The sequence below is a fragment of the Chionomys nivalis genome, chromosome 5 (assembly GCF_950005125.1).
Source record: "Chionomys nivalis chromosome 5, mChiNiv1.1, whole genome shotgun sequence".
NCBI lineage: Eukaryota > Metazoa > Chordata > Mammalia > Rodentia > Cricetidae > Chionomys > Chionomys nivalis.
In genome coordinates, this window is record NC_080090.1 from 10126456 (window position 1) to 10144112 (window position 17657).

The 17657-nt window shown below is 46.1% G+C and overlaps 1 protein-coding gene across 9 annotated transcripts in view; it reads right to left on the reverse strand.

The window, feature by feature from the left end:
• Rps6kc1 (ribosomal protein S6 kinase C1) overlaps positions 1-17657 on the reverse strand; it is a 190815-nt gene that overhangs the window by 76993 nt on the left and 96165 nt on the right. For all 9 annotated transcript variants that reach the window (XM_057770939.1, XM_057770940.1, XM_057770945.1 and 6 more), the window contains 2 exons: positions 11074-11121; positions 9730-9862 (listed from right to left, as the gene is read on the reverse strand). In XM_057770939.1, the coding sequence (XP_057626922.1) occupies positions 9730-9862; positions 11074-11121 (181 nt within the window). The remainder of the gene's footprint in view (positions 1-9729; positions 9863-11073; positions 11122-17657) is intronic.

Below are 17657 nucleotides of genomic sequence, written 5' to 3' on the forward strand. Positions count from 1 at the left end.
TGTGACACTCTTCTCTAGAGCTCACTGCAGCTAAGTTCTACTGCTAAGTACTGCTGCTAAGTTCTATTGCTAAGTACTGCTGCTAAGTTCTATTGCTAAGTACTACTGCTAAGTTCTACTGTGAGTACTACTGCTAAGTACTACTGCGAGTACTACTGCTAAGTACTACTGCAAGTACGATACAAGGGCATCTCCTGATGCCAATTATTTTTTTAAAAATTACAACCTATTTCTTCCTATAAAGGGAATTAGTTGTAATCCCCACAAAGTTAAAATCTTTAAGTTAAACATTATTTAGTCTTCTGCTTAGGTCAAAACTTATCAATTAAAGACTTTTTTTTAAAGATAATTTGCTACTTAAAACTGTCCACTATAGTATACAGCGATCAACAGCACCGCTCCATTCTGAGGATGCCCAGTCCAGAACTGGAGGGGGATCTGACAGCTGGTATATAATTATGCCTTCATAAGCGACATGTTTATTTTACCATCTTCTGCCCCTGGTACATGTCATGTTTTTTGTATGAACAAATACAACTGGGGAAAATTAGCTGGGCAACTCTTCATAAGGTGTGCCCCTGAGAAAAGAACACCCTGGCAGTGTGTTCCCATACACACCTCTGGACCCAGAGCCCACTGATATCGCAGAAGTGAGACCACAGACATCAAATGGACATGAAATAACCCAATATGTCCCAACAATGCTGACTAGGTAGTTGCTTACTATAGATTTCTTCTTATTTTAAGCATTAAAAACTCAAAATTAGAGAGGTTGCCTAACTAGAATCTACATTTTAAAAAAAAAATCACAGAAACCATAATGGATTAAACACTTAATAATTAAAAATCATACCAAAAGAAAAGTTCACTAAACCTGGCGCCAACATCTCAACAAGTGGAGTTACAAATGCGCCCTCAGTGAAGACAGAGATGGCTCCCAAAACTGGGAAGTGAAAGGGGGTCAGGACAAGCGGGAGGGCTCAGCTGCTGCCAAGTCTGTGAGAAGCTGAGTTCAATCCCAGGGACACACAAGGGTAGAGAACAGCTTCTGCAACCGCCCTCCCTGCAAGCATACCACAATGTGCATGTCCACACACACAACAAATACATACATCAATTCTTAAAAAGAAGGAGTTAAAATGAGCCTCCCTACTTAAACAAAGAGGGTGAACTTTCAGATCGGTTTTCATCTGCAGTTGGGCATCATATACCAAGGCAGCTAGATCAAAATAAATAATCATGAGCAACTGACCACAAGTATAAAGTCATTAAACCCGTCCAGGAAGCTTCTACCTCACGGTTCCCTTCAAGGACTTCAGAAAGCCGCAAACCACCCTGCCCTGCACCCCACAAGGAGAGCAGTGCAGGCTGTGACTGCCAGTGTCAGTCCCAAAGCCTCACCTCTCTTTTTCTCTGCCCCACGCAGTAAGTTACCCCCACTTTGAGGACAGCACAGGCAGTCTCCTGCACGTCTCCTGTCCTCTGTAGAGTGCATTCAGGACTTCCGAGCTCCCTGTATACACACTAACATTTAAGGGTCCACCCTGACTTTCAATTGAGTGCCGCAATCTTTTGACAACAGTAACCACTGTGTGAGGCTGTGAAGGTGGAGCCTGGATTTCACTGGAGAGCCTAAGATGTTGGAGATGCCAGAGCTGTGGACTACCTGCCAAGGAGAGCTGCAGACCAGGTGTGGAACCAGCTCAGACAGAAATGTGCTGCAGTCAACAAAGCTGAAAGGAGTTGGAGAACTGAAGAGCCCTTTGACATCAGCTATGGAGACGTGGAGTTTGGAGTTTGCCCAGCTGGTTTTCAGTCTTAGTATGGGGCTTCCTCACTGGGCCTCCTTTCCTCCCTTTCGGAATGGTGACATAAATTCACCACCATTTTATTTTGGAAGTATGTGATTTGCTTTTTTATTTTGACTTTACAGGGGATTACAGTTAAGAGATTGCATGAATTCCAAAAGAGACTTGGGACTTTCAAACAGTGTTGAGATCCTGAAAGACTATCGGGACTTTTGAAGTTAGACCAAATGCGTTTTTGCATGATGATATGGCTACAAGCCTATGGGGAGCAGGAATTGGAATGTGGTGGTTTGAATAAAGAATGGCCCTCATAGGTGTATGATTTTGAATGCTTAGCTATAGCTGTAACTGGTCAGCCTCTCTCCCTCCTCCCCTCCCAGCTGGATCAGCATGTAACTCTCAGTCACAGCTATAGCACCATGCATGACATCATGCTCTAAACCATGATGACAATGACTAACCTCTGAAACCGTAACTGCTTTCTTTTATAAGAGCAGCCATGGTCATGGTGTCTGTTACAGAGCAGTGACTAAGACACTAAGAATTTAATATGTTTTACCAGCCTCTGAGAACGGCTTCAGCAGGCAGAAGTCACGCATGCCCTAAGCCATGTGCTACTCCTTCCCTCTCACACTGCAGCACTCTGTCATTTTACCGCTATCTCCTCTCATGGACAGCAAGACCTTCACAGCTGCAGGAAAGAATTCTACCTAGCTTTGTAAAACACATTTAATAAGTAGTTATTAAACTGAGCTATAAATATATGACATCTTTATAAGGTTTTTAAGAAGCTTTTGTTGAAAATGTCCGTAAATACAAATTGTATTAGGTATAAGGACTCATGCGCTCTTCCTATGATACAACATATGGCTTTACTGCAAAATTCTTAGCAGATACCCAATAGTAAGAAAAGCAGAAGGCACAAAACTCAGCGCCATCTCTGCTCCCACCAGAGACAGACACTACTGCCCACTCCTTTATTCTCAAGCTTTCACTCATGACTAACATGGCGTCGTACAAACATTTTCACGGGAAAATGAGTTTAAATGGCACAGCACGGCCACATGGCAGGTTTATAAAACAGCTAAACACTCCTTTGCTACTGAATATTCTCCAGTATAGTCTCCAGTCTTTTACTGTAAGAATTATTTAAAATAGTAAACCACTGGCCATCTCTAGACACGTCACCAAGCCAGGCCCCCGGAAGTGAGAGTCATCAAGAAAGAGACAGGTCCTCTATAGCCAGGCTGGCCTGCGACTGGCATGTAGATGAGAAGACCCTGGATCTCAATCCCCTGCCTCTAGCTGGGGCACAGGTCCTGAGATCACCACCATGTATGTGACAGTGGGCTGGGGAGCGTGAGTATCTCTAAGGTTCACGTGCTGGCTGCTGCATTGCCCTACCAGAATGCCCTCTGCAGGCAAGGAACAACACAGCAGCTCTGTCAGCAAGCTGCCTGGACTAGACATTAGCAATTAGTCATTTTATTAATCATCATACCATCCTGTTTAATTTCCACTGTTTTCACCATTGGGTAACAATCTTGAATGTGACTGTTGGTGTTTTTGGAACCTTCTGGGCTCACACAAGTTCCCTAACATGAATTATAAAAACCAGGTTTCCAGGCAGGAAAGGGGCTGTCCTGGCGCCTCCAGCTTCACTCTCGGCAGCCGGCATGGAGCAGAGTTCGATACAGATCACATGCTCTCCTGCACCGCTAACCGTGAATCACACAACCAGGACAAATCTTTCCTGCAACACTGAGCATGGTCTGCTTTCTTCAGAATCAAGACGCACCCTAACAAATGTACACCCCCAATCAACATCGTCATGACAACAACATTACCTAAAAACTGTAGGTCATTAAATCTCTAACATAAGTAGAGAATACCCGAAATATTGATCATTCGCACATCAAGCATAAGTGATATTTTCTAGACCCCTTTGAAGCATAGGAAATTGCAATTATTGAACCATCTTAAGCTACAAAATAGTAACTCATAACGTTTAATTAAACCCCTCTGTCTCTCATTTTAATTTATTGGTTTTCTACAAGACTGCACAGTAAATATGTGAACTTGCCTGAGTGGAATTAGAACTTGGATTTAACACAGATGATATTCCTAGAGCAATGGGAAAAGTCACCTTTGACCTAGAAATTCCCACTTCAAGACATCTGCCCTACAAATAATTATTAAAAACAAAACAAAATAAAAATGCACAAAGATACATACATGCAAGTAACTGAACAGTTCACAATGCAAGTAGGAGAGAAAGAGTTGCATCATGGGAAATGTGAAGTACCAATCTGCAGCCATGCATGCTCACCACATGCCTACCACCCTAAGAGACATGCATGTTCACCACACATCTGATACCCTAAGAGACATGCATGCTCACCACATACCTCCACCCTGAGACATGCATGCTCACCACACACCTCCACTCTAAGAGACATGCATGCTCGCCACACACCTCTACCCTGAGAGACATGCATGCTCGCCATGCGTCTGCCACCCTGAGTGCTGTACATATGTGGCAATTTAATCTTCTGTAGGTCCTACTAAGTGCATAGTCACCTTGTCTCTATTTTGCAAACAAAGAAACTGAGGCACAGAGGCTAAGCAGTGTGTCCAAGGTCACAGAACTGGTGACGGGGAGACAGAATTCACACTCATTGACTAGTCCTTGCTCTGTATTCCAGACTGGCTTTGAGTTTATAATCCTCCTGCCTCAATCTGGGATTTTGGGTACCACTACACCCAGAGAACTCTTTCTTCGAAAGAGAGAGAGACAGAGACAGAGTCAGTCCGTCCACCTCACTGTGCACTCTACCTAGCCCTGGCCTGGAACTCACTGTGTAGACCAGTCTGCCTTGGACTCACAGGTATGTGCCTGACTCTGCCTCTTGAGTCTGGGGTGCCAAGTGTGTGCCACCACACAGTGTACATGACCTTTTATAACACAGCTCTGTTTACACTCAGAAAGGTATCTCGTGTACATTGCTAAGATGACAAGCAGACCAGAGGCAACATTAAGACCTGTTTACATTAAAACACAAAAACAGGCATACCGGGCATGGTGGCTCAGGCCTGTTATCTCAGCACGATGGAGCTGGGGCACAGAAGGAGACTATGCCCATAGGAGAAAAGAAGCATCTGCTTCTAGGGCCAGGGCTGAGCATCAGCACAAACAGGAAGGCTCTCTTCACGTCTATGGAGCTAGAGTCCGTGTGCTAATAATTTGAAACTCAGATAATAGAAAGAGGTCTGGTGGAGAAGTTCCTTCACGGTCTGCTCTGCTCTCATAGCCTGGGCTTCTAACCTGCTCGTCCCTTTTATCCTGAGACCCTTCCACACACTGAGCATTCCGCTGGTCACCAGGCTTCCATCTCAGGGACGCTAACACTTACAGCCTTGACTGAACTGTTTCCCCGCCTTGCTCCCTCAAGCAGAGTTAAGGAGAGCATTAAAAAGAAGTGAATGCTTGAAGCCTGTCTTCTAAGCTTGCTCTTGGACACAGGACTGTAAGTAAGCTAGGCAAGTCTCTACCACTAAGACACCTGTGACTCCTGCGGCCCTCCTGACAACGCTTCTGTTGTAGCCACTTCTGTCTTGGTATTAATAAGCATCCCAAAAATTAGGAACTGGCTCAGTCAGAAAAGTGCTTGCCAGGCGATCTTGGAAGCCCTCATAGAAGCTGGGGGCAGTGGCGGTATGCTTGCTACCCCAGCACTTGGAGGATCCCTGGGGCTTGCGGGCTAGCCAGACCAGCCTCCCGGGCAAACTCCAAGTAAGAAACCCTGTCTCAACAGCACAATGTGGACAGCTCTCTACAGTTGACATACATGCACACACACTATCTCCAATTCCTATGTCCAAAACTGAAGCTCTGGTTTTCCCTACAACTTGCTAAAGGCCCCTTTTCAATGTTTTAAGCCAATGACCCCGGGAATCTTGTCAGTCAGTTCTACCTTTGAAATGCAAACAACAGAAAGTGAGTATGGGCACAGACTTTCAGATGCTAACAAACATCCTAACACCAGCACACAGCAGTACATAGCAGCACACACCAGCACACACCAGCACACACCAGCACACACCAGCACACACCAGCACACACCAGCACTGCTGTGGTCTGGACATGGACGAAGCGGGCCTCCCACAGATCACAGGCTACGACTTAGGTCCCAGTGTGGGGCTACTAAGAGATGGAGACCTTTGAGAGTGCTGCCAGCAGGAGCTCACCTTTGGGGAAGGAATTACTGCAGTTCTCAAGGGACCCTAGGCTCACATTCCCGCCTTGTCTTATAAAGGAGCCCAGCACTGTGCTGCCTTTCCCTGGGAGGTCACAAGGACCAAACAGACTCTAGTTCCATGGTCCCGAACACAACTTCTTGCTAAGGTGCCTAAGGCGTCTACTCAGGGCAACAGAATGGGCTAATGTGAGCACCAAGCACCATAATTCGGTATAGTTTGCTGCAAACCCTGCAAGTTGTTCTTGTACCTTTTTTCTGTTTGGTCACCAAGTACCACTTTCCACAAAGTAGCCACAGTGGCCCTTATGCTGACTCCTCTGCTTAGCATCCCCAACTATGGCTCCTCTTGCTCAGTCAGGTTCTCACAAACAGGGTTCTCACAAACAGGGAAAGTGGCCCGTGAGACACCATGGGCCCTGCTTTCCAGCTTCCCCCTACTCTGCTCAGCCACCCTCATCTGGCTGCTGCTCAGCCACCAAGCACACTCCTGGCTCCAGGCTTATGTGATTTTCTCTTGCCGAGGCACTCTTCCCCACAAACACACACTGTTCCTTCTCTCTCATCAAATGCCCGTTTCTCAGTATGGTGACCGCCAGTGAGAACAACTCCCCCATCCCTTGGCGTACTGTTCTCCCAGTTTCTTCCATCCGCGTGTCTTCTCCTGTGTGTTTGCTGTCTGCTCCTTGTGAAACACCGTGTGGGCTCCATGCAGGCAGACTCTTCTGTGTTATTCAGTGCTATGTTAGAACTATATCTGTGCCCCCAGAAAGCTCTCAAGAAGCTTCTAGCTGCAGTAAAAACAGAGAGTGAGAGACTCCACACATTCCAGATAGTTCTGTAAGGTCTGGGCAGCCAAATCTGTACATCATAAATACTTTAAGTTCAGCAGAACTATTTAAACTGACAACGTGACATTTTATAATTATTTCTTTAGGGGTGGGGGGTTGCCACGATGCATGTGGAAGGGGGAGGACAACCTGCAGGAGTTGGTGCTCTCCTTCTACCGTGTGGAACTGTGCACAACATCTTCATCCATGGAGGTACCACAAAAATGACCACAGTGGGTAAAAGAACACACACAGCTAGCAACCAGTTCACTCTACTGCTTGATCCAAACCTGGGAAGACCACACTGTCCGTCATCTTTCGCTGACTCTACATCAGCCCTTGCTCTGTTCTTAGCTCACTACAGCCCAGCTGTGCAGAACAGTTTGTGTCAACTGACATCAACCTAAACATACGGGGTTGGGGGGGGGGTCAAATAAGTAATTGCCTACATCAGATTGAGCTGTAGGTAAGTCTGTGGGGGCATTTATTTGATTAATTATGAATTTGGGAGAGCCCAGCCCATGGTGGGTGGTGCCATGCCTGGGCTAGTGGTCCTGGGCTCTATAAGAAAGCAGGCTGAGCAAGCCACGAAGAGCAAGTCAGTAAGCAGCACTCTTCTGTGACTTCCGTGCTGCCCTGAGTTCCTGCCCTGACATGATGCATGTAATCACAACATGTGAACGAACAAACCCTTTCTGCCCCTCGTTTCTTCTGTTAAAGCAACAGAGAGCAAACTATGACACCACCTCCACACAACAATGAGCGACCTTTTTAGTTTGTTTGTTTGAAATTGGGTCTCGTGACACCTGGGCTGCATCAGGAGTGACCTTCTCCTACTTCTGGGATGACAGCTAGTGAGTGACCTCATGGAGTGTGAGTCAGGCCTTACCCTGCAGGACCAGACTCCGCCCACTTCTCCACAGCCCTCAGCATCACTGCTGTCCTTCACCTACAACCACAACCCAACCACGGTCTCCTTTCTCGTTCATCAAACACTCTGTTGTCACGCTGCCCACGTGCAAATGGTAAGGGTTTCGTGACTCGGAACTCTCCCAAATGTCCCCATTTCAGAGTGGGCTCCTTGAGTCCATGAGCAGCCCCTTCACTGGGACCCATTAGGTCACCCTGTGTTAAGGATCAGACTGGAGGGCCCACTTGTATCTATAACTTCGTTGCTTTTTGCTTCCTCCTGTCTGACTCCACAGCAGCAGCTCGGGTTCTGAGAGGGCAGGCTCTTGCCCTGATTTCTTCGCTGGGAACCCAGCTCCCTGTGCAGCACACACGCAATCAGTCTGTTCAGACAGATGGACTGAGGGAGACTATTGCACTGACAGACGTCTACAAAGTTAAGTCACAGACATTGGAAAAGGAGAGATGTTCCTTCTAGATTTACAAGTCCATGACAGTCTTCAATCATGTTTCCCTTTGGTCAAGACAGCTTCCAAGAGCAGGAGACCTGACATCAGCGCACTGTAACCCTGGCACACCACATTAAAGCAGCATCAGCTACAGTCTCAGTTCTGAAAGGTAGGAGGGAAGATAGCAGAAGCAAAACAAGTGTAGCATGGGGAACCAAGAGGAGGGAGGCTTAGCTGCACACAGCGGCGGTAAGCGAGGGTCGGAGCTTCGCCGCAGATAATCTCCAACATGAATAATCCACACCGGGTAATAGAATATTGGCCATAATTACCTTCATCCTACTGACCTTGTTCTAAATTATTATGGATTATTACTACGCAAGTTATTTTGTTCCACACCAGAGGTGGCTGTATTCTGCTATCAGATGACATGACCTCTAATTCAATAATGTCTGTAATGCACTGGTATCCTCAGATAAAAGCTGTCTATAATGTCTGAACAAAGGTGAATTAGTTATCCAATTCACACACGCAATTAACTCTCTTAATACCTGTGAGACCGTGGAGCCCCTCTGAATTTCCTATTAAATACTGCATATGGAGGTCTCCCCTCCATCTGTAGTTATCTTGTGTGGACTTCATGATAACAATATTAGTACTTTATTGCCCCCATCAAAAATCTTGCATTAGTTATCATGAGAGACCTCATTCCAGAAAGAAGTACCTCTTTTTTTCTGAGAAAAGGGTATTAAATTCAAATGTTACACCTATTAGTAAAATAAAGTTTTGTATTCCCAATATAAAAGTAAGGATGCCTTCATGAAATATGGAAAATAATTTAAATTTTCTTCATTATTTTAAGAACAGTTGTTTACATACCAAAAGGCATTATACATTATGTGATTTTATATTTGCATGCTGTAGTCACCTAAATAAAAGAATATTTATTTAAATTCAAGTATTAACAGTAAAAACCAAATCAACATAGAGCCTTCTACCACTGGTTCCCTAGGAGGTGGCTGAGGGCAGAGCCCGCACCTCGGCTTTGTACTCGCATGAGGTGCCAACGGCTGTGTTCACGGGGCTCAGATCAGAAAAGTGAGGCAATGTCGAATGTTAAGCAAACATCCTTGCTTTCCCTGTAAAGGAAGCAATTAATTAATTCTGCAGGGGATGCTTTTTAGTCCGCTAACATAAGTGCAGCTTTTTAGTGCAGACAAGGGAACAGAACTCGGTCTCTAAATAAAGCCAGCTTGCTCAGCAGGCGCTCACATTAAAGTTCCCATCGTGTCGGGGAATTCCAGAGCAAAGGGCACGCATTAGGACTGTCCCACGTTCAGGTGGAGCTGGCTGGTCACCTGGGTCTTCCTCTTTACTCAAAACTCACAGCAAGGAGGTTGAGCAGGCTTATGAACCCACACCAGAGCACAGGGCAGGTGACGCTCTACCCTGGCCACAGTGGGACCGGCCAACCCACCTTCAGCATGCTGCAGCACGAGGAACACGGACTCCTCCGAGATGATGTACTTGTGCAGACACACCATGTTGGGCACGCAGCGGGGGATGATGGTCTTCCTGTGCCTGCTGCACTCGCTGCTCTTCCTCAGACCCTGACAGAGAACAAAAAGGTCAGTTGTACCCGCGGTTGCCTTTGGAGCCTGCTGTGTTCAGTGTTTACCAACCACGCTAATCTATCCGAGTTACTCGGGCTTCAGAGAAACCACTCATCTGCTGCTCTGTGCCCCTCAGTCCCCGGAGGCTCTGCTGATGGCATCTGGCGTGAATCCAGACAACAGAAGATGCCACAAAGCTGCCATTAAAATCAATTACGTGGGTCAGTGTTTTTATTAGCGATGCTCTCAAACTAAGTCATCAGGATGACATACAGTTATATCTCTGCGACCTCTAAGTTTGATTTTCCTTATGTACGTCTTTAAGGCAGCAACCAGTTCTAGTCACATTCTCCAGACACCAGATGCGTCCTGGATGAAGCAGCAACTTTTAAATTCTATTCCAAACACGAGCGACTAATGTCCACAAGGATGGGAGATTTTTCTGGTGTTAAACCCTGGTTTTAAAACCTGGGTAAACACCATTGGGTGTGGTGGCATGGAATGTTCACAAAAAGAGGCAGGCTTCTCACATGTCAATGTGACCATCTGTCATGCCTGACCAGCAAAAAAGGGGGATGCCCAAGACAAGCAGCCTCCCTTTTGGGTGCTAGGGGAATGTTCAGTCGGGACATATTTCGAATACATACTATCACAACCCATTCCAAAAACAATTTCGAAAGTTACTCATTTAACTACATACTGAATTCTGGCCAAGGAACAAGCCAAGGGCAGTTACCCCTTCCCACAACCCAAGGAGACCCAGTGCGACCCTCACGAGTCCCAAGGAACACATCTGAACACACTTGGTCCTCGGATACATTCATATCACACATTTTTTAACGTAAAACTTCCCAAATAGGAACTATAGCATGTTCATCAACTATGAAAAACAGAAATATAGATCACCATCAACATAAAACACTCAAATACCATGAGAAAACACTACTTTTTCTTTGAAGATCATGGGTTTTTTTTAAGTTTTTTAAAAATCTTTTTCTTTTCTCTCTTTCTTTCTTTCTTTTTTTTAAGACAGGGTCTCATTGTATAGCCCTGGCTGTCCTGGAACTCACTCTGTAGACCAGGCTGGCCTCGAACTCACAGAGCTCCACCTGCCTCTGCTTCCTGAGTGCTGGGATTAAAGGCGCGTGACACCACCGCCCGGCTGAAAGTCATTTTTTAAATTCACTAAATGTGCACGTTGTACTCACCTTTAAAATGAACGTCTGTTCTGTCCTTGTGTCCATTACAAGTAAAACCTGCACAGAGCACAGCAGCAGTTGTAACAAAACATAATAAAGCGTCGACTCTTTGAGAAGCTAAGAGTTCCCCCAAAATTCTAATCTCTGAATAGACTTTTTAAAAATCTTAACTCACAGGACCCGAACAGCCATGTCCAAAATAAATTTTATTATAATTTCCTTTTCTAAAAATGCCATAGCACAGAAACATCCCTGTTTCCTGGATTTATCTTTAGAATATACTCCTTGAAAGTCCAGGCCATCACTAGGCACGGTGCACACACAGCCGGTGCGTCTGGAAACTGGCCACAGAGGGAAGGCCAGAACAAGGCTATGGGCAGTTCTAGGTCAGCCTTGAAAGCAGGCGAAACCCCAAACCAAGGTGGAGTAGTAGGTTAGGGAGCAGTCAACAGTTTCCTCACATGGTAAATAGGATGTAATTTATTAAAACTGATGAAGTTCAACTTCTAAAATCTCTTAGCAACCCTCTGTAACATGATCTTAATAACTGAGACTTGAGCACCATCTCAGGCATCCTTTGAATATTGCTTCCACACTCTGGACAGGAGCCTAGCTCCCCAGTCCAAATCAGCAGCAAGTCCTGCATCCTGCTGACTCTATCCTCAACCTTTGCCTTGCCCTGTCTCCTTCCACTAAAGCCCCCAACGGAACCAGAACCAGCTCTGCCCAGCTGGCAGCAAAGGCCTCCCAGGAAACCCCCTGTTCCCCTCTGGACAGCTGTGGTCAATTCTCAAAACACTTTCTTTGTAAGTGCAGTTCAGCTGTATCCTGTCAGCAATCTGAAAGAAGAGACCCAACTCCATAAAGACCAGGACCATCTCACACACTGCCCCTCGAATGGCCATCCCTGCCACCCTGGGACAAGAAAATGGGGACAAATCCTACCACAGTGGTTTATTTCTGCTAAATACTACGGCAGAGATAGGCCACAAAGGCCAATTAGCAAATATCCGAGGCTTTGCAGGTCCACGAGAGTCCACTACCACCTTGGAAAGCACCATTTCAGCCAGCCAACAACCACAGCCTCAAATTGGGGAGAACTTCCACTATAGAAATCAGTGAACACTGCAAATGGGACTTTTCCCCAGCAGCCCCCACTGGAAGAGGCACAGCAGGCAAAAGTTGCCTCTTCGGCTTGGAAACAAGAGTGGTGAGGAGACAGAGCTGCAGGTGAGGGGGTGAGGTCGGGGTGGCAAGCTCCATCTTAGGCACAGGCATTACAGAAGGCTGTGACATCTTCTGCGACCACAGTGTCCCCTGAGTGCCTGAACTGCACTATTTAAGTCAACCTGTGTTACAACAATGTTTTCCACACAGACACCTCCAGATGTCCAGCAGAGTTCCCAAACTCAAGCTCCAAGTCTCTCAATTCTCCAACTACAGAATCAGCAGCCAAGTCAACAAGCCAACTGCACCTCCTGAGTCCTTTGAATCACCTCCTGCTCCTTCACCTACCTCATTTCAAGCATTTATTGTGTCGGCCATGGGTAATCAGTGTTAATCCCCTCAACAACCGCTCCACACATCGCCGACATTATGGCTCTGGGTGTGAGGCTATGATGAAAGATGATCATGGCGGCCACCATATGTGAGCATCTCAGAGATGATCCGGGGTCATGGTTGCTATCATTACTATTTCAGCTTCTCTCTGGAATGATCTCCCAGCCACTTATCAAACAACTACTCATCTTTCCACATTCAGCTCAAATCTCTCTCTCTCTCTGTCTCTCTCTCTCTCTCTAATACTAATGGCTCTTCCTTTGTCCTCCCATTTCATGTGATACCAACTTCAATTATAACATCTCAAACTCTTCAGTTTGGCTTTGTGTATTTGTCATCTCTTTATGAGTGTGTCACAGTGGGGTGCGTCCCCAGAAATGCTCACACCCCACGCCACACTCTATGCGTGGACTGTGCTGTGGTAGAAAGGACTTCATAGATCACCCGGGTCATCTGGGTGGGTTCTATCTAATCACATCAACTTCTAAAAGCGGAGACTACATCCTGACAAGAAGAATGGGAAGGACAGAGTGAAGTGGTGGAGAGGGGCGGTCTGGCTAAGATGTAGCCCACCCACAAAGGCAAGAACCAAAGGGGCACATCTAGTGGCTCAGAGACAGTCTGAGGGGAGCAGGCAAGGCTTAGGAGAAAGAGCAACCCTCAGCTGACGAGCAGCAAGGGAACAGCTCATTCCGACAACTGCAGGGGCAGCAGCCTGTTAGCCGAGTGCACATGGGGCAGGTCCTTCACAGACTGCAGGAGAGCGGTGTCACCAGTCACGTGAGGCCTGGGGCAGGCCTCTGACTTACACGACTTTAATGTTTATGTTTACTGTCTCCAGACAGCTGAATCTGCCATGACTGGCCATAGTGGCCATAGGTAGAAATGATGTTTCCCCATAAGCACACAGCTAGCAGGTTCAAGTCTAAGATCATAGAAGGCAGACAGCAAGGTGGGAATGGAACTTCAAAAAGCAGCCAGGAGCAGGGACTCCCCACAAAGACCCAACCTCAACGCAGGAGAACAACTCCGTCGAAATTTTCCTTCACGTCACACACAACACTGGGCCTCAGAGAGCTCAATCACGGGACACTCTCAACATCCTAAACAAGTGTGCATTTCTAGTCAACAGATGTTGAAGCTGAGAAAACGACTGTACCATGTTAACTGACCCTGCTCCAAAAAGAAGCTACCAAAGAAAGAAGGGAAAATCTGTACTGGAACAGTGAGCTCCGAATGAGCGCTCTCTCTCTCTCTCTCTCTCTCTCTCTCTCTCTCTCTCTCTCTCTCTCTCCTGAACTACTCTGCATTTGTGCAGACAATCTGCTGTTTACATCTGAATTTAGAACCTGTACAACATCTTCCAAGTCTGTACATCTGTACACACTTGGAATACTATAGGTAGGCATGAAGGCAGCAAGAAAAAAGGACATTACAAGGAAAGAGCAGCTCAGATGTGAGACAGAACGACAAGGTGGTAGGTGGCCATCCATCCACTAAACAGGAACCACCATGAAAGACTGAGGGAAAAAATCCTGGAGAAGGCCTCAGGAAGCCATCGGTCACTGTCACGAACTACTCAAGACAGAAGCCAGCTGGCTCCACGTCAATCAGATGACAGGGAAATGGGGTTGACAGAGCTGGACCTTTCTGAAGTAAAGATGACAGGAGGAAACACTGAAAGAAAGGGGATGTTGGACCTCAGTTCAGACAAAGCTTTGTCTTTTGTTACTTACACAGGGAGAAAGCTATCCTTTCTTAACTGCCAGCAGGGCTGCTGACACAGTCTCCAGAAAAAAAAAAAAAAAATGACCCTCCAAGGAACGGAAATAAACTCAGAGCCCTTGAGTCCTGAAGGTGAGAGCGCAGTGGCCCGTCCCTCTGGAAGGCTGGCGGACACTTGTGGGCTTTGGGGAGGCATCTGTGCTCCTAGCATCTCATCTGGGTTTACATCTACTCACAACTCTACGTCACTCCCCGGAGAGCCAATCGTGTTTGCATGAGATGGAGAACACTCTCTGGGGGAAAGGTAAGACCAGAGAATGTCATTTTCTTACTGGAAGCCCCTGGCAGGCAGAGAGAATACACCTGCAGGGTTGGAGGTGGGGCTCCTCTCTTTGCTAGGCCCATTGTCATCAAGCAGATCCCAAAAAAGGACAAATGAAGACGGACACAGGTGGCGGGAGCGGCAGGGTGAGGCAGCCTTTCTCCTCCCGAGTTTGCCTGTGACTCAAACAGCGTTCACATTGAGGTAATAAACACAAGAACATATGTGATTTTTTTTAAATGTGCCCTTTGACTGTCAATTTCTCCCAAACAGGTGTTGCCTAAATGATTATAAATTGGCCTCTGGGTACACCTCTTCAACTGAGCCATACAGGGCTGGTGATAATATAATTAGACCTAAAAACATCAGGCTGGTGAGTGCTCTCCATCTGTTTGGCGATAATGTTTAGTTAACAATAGTCTTTAAAAGAAGCACCTTCAACTTCCATTCTTGAAGTTATTTATAGCACCATTCTTAACACACCAGCACTCCCGCTAACAAGAGCTTTAGCCACTTGGAAATTATTAGCCATACGGCTGTACTCAAAGAGAAACGGCTTCATTTAACATCTGCATCTCTCCACGTTTACACGCTGCAGCCTCACTCAAGTCGAGTCCTTAATGAACAGTGGTACAGCATCAATATCATAGCTGCACACACCAAGATCATAAGGAGCCAGACATGTTTTTAATGCCAACAGTAGGCCAATCTGTAACGAAGCTGTCAGCATAAAGGACAAAATAACAGTGTCTTTAACCCTCAAATTGAATTCATTCATTTGTAGACTCAAACGCAATTTAAAAACTGCGCATGGGTTTGCTCACCTTCATAAAGACAAAAATCTAATTTGTACTAATTTGATACAATTGTCTTTCCAATAAAAGGCTCCTAAAACCATCTTTTATTTCATGATAAAACAGCTACTATTACTAACATTGTCATGAAATAATTACCTTGAACGGCATATCTTATTGAAAGAACACAATTAACATATTTCTCTCTTTCATTTTTCATACTTACATATCAGCACTATATTAACATATGGCCTAACAGAAAGGATCACTCCATCTCTGCCCACAGTAATACAAACCATGACTTGGGGAGGGGCAACTTAGGTTCCTGACTAACCTCATCTGTGCTTCAATGCCACCAGGACCATGACCCTCATCCACTCTTCCTTCATAGCAGAAGGGAAAGTCCCAAGTGGTTACAGTCTGCAGTTCTGCAAGCCAGAGTAGAGAGATATGCCAGCTAACCACACCGCACCTCTAACCAGAGTAGGGAGACATGCCAGCTAACCACACCGCACCTCTAACCAGAGTAGGGAGACATGCCAGCTAACCACACTGCACCTCTAACCAGAGTAGGGAGACATGCTAGCTAACCACACCGCACCTCTAACCAGAGTAGGGAGATATGTCAGCTACCCACACCACACCTCTAACCAGAGTAGGGAGACATGCCAGCTAACCACACCACACCTCTAACCAAAGTAGGGAGACATGCCAGCTACCCACACCGCACCTCTGCAAAGACAGGGTGGAGCCCACGGTATCAAGGGATGATTCTATTTTAATGATATGAACAAGACTAAGTCTGAAGAGAAGAAAAGAGATCTACACACACACACACACACACACACAGGCGTACACACACACACACACCAATTTCAGTGAAAGGGTAATACAAGCTCTCAGGGTGGGACTGTTGCCTATTGCCTGAATTTTTTTATTTAATTTAAAAGTTAACATCAGATTCTGCAAGTCTGAAAAATTAACCAAATAATCTGGAAGGAAATTCTTGCCTCCATATTGGTGGTAATGTGTAGGACTCCATGTTTACAATACCCTCGGGAGAGCCACACTGGACAAACACAGCCTGGCCCTGAACTGTGTCACCACAGCACTTACGCTGTTGGCTGGATGAGAGCCGAGTAAGCTTTTAGCAAGCTACACCACTGGGACACCCTTCTCTCTCCCTCTTCTCCCCACCCCACCCCCTCGGAAAGGAAGAGAGAACAAGAAAGAACCTACAGAAAACATACACACCACTTATCTCATAGTTCAGGTGAGAAAGACGTCACTACATGCAACACTCTCTTGAAAACAGGTCACACTGGACTGGACTACAATTAGGCAACTTTTTAGGTAATTTGTGTTGCCACATTAAAAGGTCACCCCTTGCAGAATCGGCTGGGTACAGCAAACCTCCAGCACTGAAACTTGGCTGTCCTCAGTAACATGACGGTGGTTGCATGCTCTCCATATTCTGACCTAAACACACCTCAGTTTGCATTCTGACAATTGCATGTTCCCACACTGACTGTTAACCCCAGAGAAAAGGGCAGGCATCAGACTCCTTTGACAGCAACCCTCTCTCACAAGCACCACAGAGACAAGCCATGATGTTTCAGTACACTGTCCTCAACGCTGACAGCGAGAGCTGAGCCACTGCACTCATCCAGAAGTTACAACCAGGAGAGCACGCCGGAAAGATGTTTCTCCGGGTGGATCAGCCGCCATCTGCCTTTGGCTTCCCAGAAGTTCTCTGATGAGAACAGAAGTCTGAAAAGTAAACGTGACCTGGATCCTCAACTCCAAGACATTCCTGCCTCCTACTCTCAAGAAGCTGTTTCAGCACAAATGCATCAGACTTCTGGAATTCACTCACAATATTTTTAAGTATCTTTAGATGGAACCAAAGTTTTCTTTGGGCTTGTCTTCCTTCCAACCTGACATATCACTATGAAGCGAACATATAACCCACAGAGCCCCCCCCCCCCCCCGTGAACAGGAGTCACAAGTCACCTGCTCCTTCAGACAAAGCAGAGTGGTCTTGAGGCAGGTTGAATTCTTCAATACCGTATTTAATCCAGAAATATCTTCCAAAGTAGAGAACAGCTTATCAAATCTACCAGAACTGTGTGAAGTTAGCATTCAAGAACTACATATTTTAGCAAGTAAAATTCCAAGTTCCTTAATTTAAA